General features: G+C 37.7%; 1 protein-coding gene across 3 annotated transcripts; it reads left to right on the plus strand.

Moving 5' to 3' along the window:
• The first annotated feature begins 5,591 nt into the window (after positions 1-5,591).
• Tceal7 (transcription elongation factor A like 7) lies at positions 5,592-7,654 on the plus strand. 3 transcript variants are annotated; one of them, XM_037199183.1, is made up of 3 exons: positions 5,592-5,685; positions 6,499-6,542; positions 6,797-7,654. In XM_037199183.1, the coding sequence occupies exons 1-3, from the start codon at positions 5,618-5,620 to the stop codon at positions 7,105-7,107; spliced, it is 423 nt and encodes a 140-aa protein (XP_037055078.1). In that variant the 5' UTR covers positions 5,592-5,617; the 3' UTR covers positions 7,108-7,654. The 3 variants fall into 3 exon arrangements, with proteins under 3 accessions (XP_037055078.1, XP_037055079.1, XP_037055080.1); XM_037199184.1 differs by having other exon boundaries at positions 5,644-5,685; positions 6,789-7,654; XM_037199185.1 differs by having other exon boundaries at positions 5,652-5,685; positions 6,786-7,654.
• Positions 7,655-8,063: the final 409 nt, after the last annotated feature.

Below are 8,063 nucleotides of genomic sequence, written 5' to 3' on the forward strand. Positions count from 1 at the left end.
GCCAGCCTACCCATTGCCTTCTCCTATAACCTACTGATCCAAATAGTCCACTCCTCCTTTCAACCTTTCTCTAAACCTGAAGAGAATATATTTTTAAGCAGTGTAGAACTTGCCTCTAATAAGATAGTACTGGGCATCAGGAGAAGTCAAAGAATAGCTGTTAATTTATCATGCATAAAAGGATGGCAGGTATATGTAGAAGCTGGAAGAGAATGTAGTGGCAGATTGGGACAGACCTCATCTTAAATCTTGAGCTGACTTTTATGCATAGCATTAACCAGATAAGTAGCCTTGCACACCTTACATCGATATCTCTGAAGAAGAAAGAGATTAAATAGAATAAAGAACACTAGAGAATCATCTATCCTAACAGTTAACATGTAAGATAGGGACATAAACTGGGAGGGTGACAGATGAAGCTGTCAAAGTGAATACAAGGCATACTGAATATGGAAGGCATGAGAATCCAACAAGGTACAGAAGCAGGGTGACTACAAAAATTAACCAGATAGATAGGTTAATTAATGTTAATAGCACAAGGTCTCATTTAAAGACGAATGTCAATATTAACAGAGAAGTAAAAGTTAAATGTGGTCCCTGTAGACCTATAAACACTGAATAGCATCATCTAGACAAGTGCAAGTGCAAAATCTTTGTTATAGTCACTATTTAAAGCCCTGTGGCTTAGCTGGGAATGGTGGCACATACCTTTTATCTCAGCTACTAGGGAGGCAGAGGCAAGTGGATCTCTGCGAGTTTGAGGTCAGTCTGGTCTACAAAGCAAGTTCCAGAACAGTCATAGCTGTTACACAGAGGAAACCCTGTCTTGACCATCCTAATTAATTAATTAATAAAGCCATGTAGCTTAATGTCTATATTTCAAAAGTGTGTTTGCATATGTGTGTGCACATATGTGCATGGATCTGTGTATGCATTTGTTAGCATATATTAAAATTATAATATATACATAAATATGGGCACATGGGTATTATACATTCATTCAATATTCCATACCAATTTTCCCTCCATCTACAGATAATGCTCATCTAAGATAAAAGTGAAACAGAGCTAAGATGATCAAGAGGATTCTAGCTAGCCTTTCACTGTCTAAAGGAGTTCATGGCTTTGCAAAGGCATAAAGCTCCTGTGTGGTTGTTCAGGTATTGACTACAAATGAGCATGACTTTCTTGGGTAATGTAATTTTTCATATAGTAAGTATGATTTCATGCAGGTATATGTTTGTCATTACTCATTTGAAATGTCTTTTTCATATATGTATGATTTCTTGTATGTAAATAATAGTTCTAAAAGTAAATAAATAATAACAATTAACAAACATATACCCTCATGAAACCACATTTATATTACATTCCATATTATTAGTACCCCAGAATGTCACACTTGTTTGCAATCAGCACTCCAAATGCCCTTCATTCCAGAAGGCCAGTATTCCAACTCTTGTCATTATAGACAGAGTTTTCAAGTGAAGAATGCTGTGTAAGTGGAATCTTATTGCATGTACTCTTTTGTGTCTGGCTTCATCTTGATGACCATCTTCATCAGTAGTGTGTACCTGCTTATTGATTCACTATATGTGTTTAGTTGCCTATGATAGTTAATGTCAGTTTGACATGATCTAGAATTACCTAGGAGACAAGCTTCTGGCATGCCTGGGAGAGGTTATCCATGTAGGTTAATTAAGGTGGAAAGACCCACCTTACCTCTGGATAGAACAATTCCCTGGGGTTGGGTCCTGCACTGTATAAAGGAGAAAGCTACCTTTGTCTCTCTCTGTCTTCTTATTGTGAATGCAATGCAACCAGCTGCCCAAAGCTTCTGCTGCCACGACAGACTGTACCCTCAAATGACCAGCTAAAAGAAATCCCTCTTAGCCAGGCATGGTGGCACAAACCTTTAATCTCAGCACTTGGGAAGCAGAGACAGGCAGATCAGTGGAATTTCAAGGCCAGCCTGGTCTACACAGTGAGTTCCAGGATAGCCAGGGCTATATAGAGAAACCCTGTCTTTAAAAGAAGAGAAAAACAAAAAAGGAAGGAAGGAAGGAAGGAAGGAAGGAAGGAAGGAAGGAAGGGAGGAAGGGAAGGGGAGGGAGGGAGAGAGAGAGGGGGAGAGAGAGAGAGAGAGAGAGAGAGAGAGAGAGAGAGAGAGAGAGAAAGAAAGAAAAAGAAAGTCCTTCTCATTAAGTTACTTTTGTCCTATATTTTGTCACAGTAATGAGACAAGTAACTACAGCTCCTGCAGAAAACAGGAAGCAGTCTAGAAAAAATAACACCCAGATTCGCAAAAGATGGGTTATAGAATTTTTTTATCATTTAAGTGGAGTTTTTTACAAGTTGTCATTGGTCATAGTAAAAAAAAAAGCTAAACAAAAGAGTTAAATTCAAAGATCTCTTTCTAAAGAAAAAAGGGGCTATTATAGAAATGATAAGATAAAAGGGTAGATTACTGAATCTACTTTAATCCAAAAAACAACTTTTAATCTCAAAATATTTTACATTGCTAGGGATTTTGGTTTATTGATGCAAATTTAAAGTTAATTTTGTTATACTGTATATATGTTTCTACTTTTGTTTGAGGAATTGTGCCTATGTTTTAAAATCATTTAAAAAAGTAATGTATGATTAAGAAATACAAGTTAATAGTTAGTCATCTATAATAATCAAACTTATAGTCATGTTATGTATGTTTTCAAAGTTAAACTGATATATTTAGATAAATATATGGTCTTCAAACACTTCAAAGACCTACAGAATATGGCATTTTAAATATTTTAAAAACATAAGGCTTTTCTTGACAGTGAGATATGTCTGCTCTTGACAGCATTCAATTTACTTCAAAAGAAGATGATGGGCATCAAAGAATCTCTGTATGGAGTTTGCTTTCTTTGTGGTAAAAGCTAGCCATTTGGGCAAGAAACTGCCCTTGCTTCAATTGTTGACAGTATATTGTTCAAAGTGGACCAGCAGTACACAAAAAAAAGTGACTTTGCCAAGACAAAGCAGGACAGTCCTTCAAAATTCCCTGCTTCTCAAAAAACGTCTGTCAGATATACTAGGCTGTAACAAGAGTGTATATATACATACACATACACACACACACACACACACACACACACACACACACACACATATATATATATACTTATTTATTTATTAAGGGGTTCTATGGGGGAAAGTGTTGGATGCCCCAGTGTTACAGAAGAACTTTGGGTGACTGTCCAGGCAGCCAGATGTCCCTGTCATTATATAACATTTTACCCTTCTTGGGTCTTTGATGGAGTTAAAGCCAAAATAATTAGACTTAAAGTTTCCTTTAGTCATAATAAAAGGCAAATTAGGTATAAAACTTTAGATTCACAAAGATAAGTTAAATAATAGAATATTTTCTCTAAATTTGCCAAATACAAATGGACTGAATATTGTAACTACAATTCGTATTTGATAACTGTTTTTGTTGTATATAAGTTTACTATGTTAAAGTTTAAACCTTCCTTTTTTATTTAGACAAAAAGGGGGAAATGCTATGAAGTAATCCTTCTGTACACCATGAAAGTGTATTGCTCTCGTTGTTAATAAAAAGCTGATTGGCCAATAGCTAGAGAGGATTTTGGGGGCAGAAAGAATGCTGGGAAGAAGAAGAGTAGAGTCTGGGGAGTCATGAGCCAGACACAGAGAGAAGGAAGATGAATGTGTGCTGTCGAGAGAAGGTACCATCACATGGCAGAGGCTAAATAAGAAATATGGGCTAATTTAAATGTAAGAGTTAGCTAGTAACAAGCCTGAGCTATTGGTCGAGCATTTATAATTTAGTCTCTGTGCATTTGTTTTGGAGCAGGTGGTCCTGACAAAAACTCCACCTACAAATGGCACCCAACTGTTAGGAATGGTCATGGTTCAATGCAGAAAACTTAAACATTTTAAATGTCATGTGGAGCAGATCTCTGAGAGGTTAAAGGATCACAATCTGTTAAGTATATCTGGACTACACAAATTTAATTCCTAGTTACCTGTGTTATTTATTCCTGTATTACAAATTACTCTTATACTTAGTAATAAAAAATGACAAACTTTTATCATCTCAATTTTTTGGGTCAAGGAACTGGGAACAAGGCAATTTAGGTTGGATGGTTTCACTTCAAGGTCTCTTACAAGACTGAAACGAAGGTGTTGATAACACCGGTGTCATATTAACATTCAGTTACAAGAAGATTCACTTCTTAAATTACAAATGTCTTAGTAGGATTTAGTTTCTAGTGCGCTTTTGGACTAAGAGCCTCGTTTCTTCTCTGATTGTTCACTAGCAGGTTTCTCTATTAAAGCTAATCATTCCTTAAAAATTGGTGCAACAAAGCTCTACTTCTTAAAAGATCTCTTCTTCTGCTCAGTTAACATTTTTTCTGTAATCATTTACATCAAGCTTACTAATAGTGATTACATTTGCAATGAGCTACAGGCTTCCTAATAAACAAGACTGGAGAACGTTGCATAGTTTTTCCATTGCTTATTTTCAGGTAAACAAATCCATTTATATAAGTACTAAAATCCTTAGCAAGAAATGTTTCACATGGTGGTGGTTTCTATAACTGATTTCTTTAATATGGCAGAATCCAGTTTAGGAAAACATAAATAGGACAGAAATGTTTGAGAGAAACAAACAACAACAACAAAAAAGGTTCTGACTGAAGGTAAAGATTTTAAAAAGTGGGATATTCAGGGCACAACGTTCAAGGGAATAAAAGAATATGTGGCATGGTATAAACTGTGAATGTGTGAAATCAAACCAGTAGATATTTGTGATTGACTTTTGAGGTCTGCATATCTAAGGACAGAATGCTGTGGGATTATAGTCTTAGTTATTCATGTGACAGAAGGACTTCACCTGCTCTAAAGTCTCTGTGAAAGGACATGCTCCAACTGCTCTGTACATTTTTGAACTTCTAAAAATGTGCTTGCCTGAAAGGTCTATATTTATATTCTGACTTCATTAGCTGAAACAGGTGCTTGGGTCTTCTTATCTTCCTATTTTAATCTTTTTTCCAAATATGCATATCTTTACCATGTTTCAAACTATGAGACTTGTGTTTATGGAAATTTGAAAAATAAGAAAATACCTGGAAAAAAAGTAAAAATTTGTAAACCCAATTTTCCCTCTTTTCCTAGTTTATCTCATATACACCAATTTAGTTTCAAAGATTAGACTATAAGGAAAATGATACTTATTCATGTCTGAGGGAAGGGAGAGTAGAGGCAAGATTTTCCTGTTCTTGCAACCAAGACAAGGACGAGTAATCTTTTCTCTCAACACAACCCCTAAAAAAGGAATGGTGGTTAATATAACCAAGAGAAGATGCAGCCCCTCCCTGGTAATCAGAGAAAGGCACATTCCATCCATAAGGAGAAGGGGCCACTTTTGACCTCTGAAATTAGCAAAGGCAAAAATGAGTGACAGGGCCTGGTGTGGTGGGGGTGGGAGGTTAGTGGAGAGGTCTACTTTTGCAGCACTGCTGATGGGAGGGGAAAGTAGGGACCAGAGTTGGAAGATGACATAATCCTCACGTGATTAGAAGCTGACGTGAGCCCAAGTTGTTATATATCCATGTTTCTTTCTCCTCTGGGTACGAGCTCTTTACTGCCCCGAAGACTCGTGGCCAAGGAGAAGAGAAGGTAAATTCCTTAAATTCCAGCAGACTGGTGTGCAGAAACCACCAGGACCCCTTGGAGTGATGGTGGCTGAATGAGCTGGGAATCCATCTAGACTTGTTTCCCCATATCTCTAGTAGGGGGATAGTTTATTGAATATCTATTAGTTTTTAATTAATTTATCTATTTGCATGCATGTTTGTGAGCTCATGTTCCACTATGTATGTGTGTAAGTCAGAGGACAATATGCAGGAGCTGGTTCTCTCCTCTTACCATTTAGATCCCAGAGATTGAACTAAGGTTTTCAGGCTAAGCAGCGAGTGCCTTTACCCACTGAGCCATCTTGCTGGCCCAATAATTGTATACTTGGAAAAGAACCAGGGAACATGTGGAAGACTTGAGAAACAACTAGTAATTTAGTAATAACTGAGAAATAATAGGCTTCTTTTGTCCCAGAAAGCTCTGCCCTCCTCTTTGTCTTTCCCCAATTCATTGAAAAACATGGTAGCACTGAAATTTGAATTAATGGATGGAGAAAGACTGAATGTGTGGGATGGCAACAATAAACAGTGAAATTATTTAAAAATAATTCACCTCATTTAATACTAACGGACAATGGTGGGGTCAAAATGGGAGATGGGAGATGTCTACTCTTACAAGGACCAAGCCTGAGAGTGAGGAATAGGGAAGAGGCACAAAAATTCTGGAGGACAAGAAAAGAACCAGGCAGAAGATTAATTGAAACTACCACAATGATGAAAGTCCCAGATTCCAGGTAATGATAACATGTGTCTGGTCTCAATTCTTTCTTCCCTGATCCTTTATTTCTGTTTGTAGGTCCAGGAATCTGTGTTCACAGACATCACCCGACGGGAAAACGAGTGAGAAACTATCCTGCATTTGTACAGGGGAGTGTGTGGGAGTCACTTAGACTGGGGTTCTTAGGGTGGGAGTTGTGGAGGGATGATACTGGGGGAAATTTTCAGCTTCCCTGGCCACTCGGTTTATCTACTGGCAAAAGGGTGGGTTCAGGATTGAGGGGTGGCAAAGAGGAAAAGGAGATTGGACAGGAAGCTGACTGATTCAAAAGTAAGAAAGTAATCCGTCTCTGCATTTTCTCCCTGGAGTTACATAGGAAACAACAACATCATGCAAAAGTCCTGCAACGAAAAAGAAGGAAAACCCAGGTGCAGTGAGCCAAAGATGGAGGACGAACATACCCGTGGAGCATTCGAAGGCCAGCGAATGGAAGGGAATTTCAGACAGCGGCTGCTGCAGTCTCTTGAAGAATTTAAAGAAGACATAGACTATAGGCATTTTAAAGGTGAAGAAATGGCAGGAGAGGAAGACGAGATGGAAAGGTGTTTGGAAGAAATAAGAAGTCTGAGAAAAAAATTCAGGGCTCTGCATTCTAACCATAGCCATCCTCGGGACCGTCCTTTTTAATGCGGTAGCCTCAGAAATTACCTTCTGTTATTAATACTTTCACTGCTTTCTGTTTCTATTTTTCTTTATAAATATTTGCTATCATTTCACATCAATCCTTCACTATTGGCTATAGTGGTATATAAGTCTCATGCTGTACACATCTCACCTTTCAATTCTACCCCACTGATTTAATAAGAAGTTTTGTTCATTTACACAAGAGGACAATCATCTGGTAGTTCATCATAAACCAAAAATTGCAAGCTACAAAGCATATGTATGTGTCCATTTATGTATGACATCATGCAAAGTCTTATTCTGTGCCAAAGAGGTGACTCTTTCTTCTTATTTTCCACAAAATGAGTATTTATGTATCTGTATTTGTTTTAATTTTGTATCACAAAATGAAAAATAATTAGACATAAATGAAAGAAGTTTATCAATCACTTTTGGAAAGCAGTGGAACAGTAAACTTTTAATAGCAGAAGTACAAAAAAGGCATGCCAATTGCAAATTACCTTTGGATTTCTTAGCCAGAGGAATAAACCTTACCATTATAAAATACAAATGTTTAAGGCTTGATCATTTCATAGGGAAAATATTTGCTTCACAGGAGTTTTTGTCCCACAGAACTGCTATGGGATAGTAGCCCTGGGCTATGTTTGGTGAGACCTCATTTGCACCGGTACATACAGAAACTTAGCTTGTATCGAGCTGTCCATTTAAGAGAGGACATGGCATGTTGCAATATATGCCCAAGAACAAGTCCAGAAGGCAGAGGTGGGGCCTCCCATGACAGCCCTCAGGTTTTGAACACCACCTTTGTCTCCGTCACATCCTGCCTTGGTCTTTTGCTCTCTGATGGCCCCACAGATGCTGATGCACTTTGGTTTTATGTATCAAAACTTCACCGAATTTCCAATGAATAGATCTCCCAGTGTCTTAAATCTCAGTTTTGTAGCGGCATCTAAAACAGG

Source organism: Peromyscus leucopus, chromosome X (genome assembly GCF_004664715.2).
Source record: "Peromyscus leucopus breed LL Stock chromosome X, UCI_PerLeu_2.1, whole genome shotgun sequence".
NCBI lineage: Eukaryota > Metazoa > Chordata > Mammalia > Rodentia > Cricetidae > Peromyscus > Peromyscus leucopus.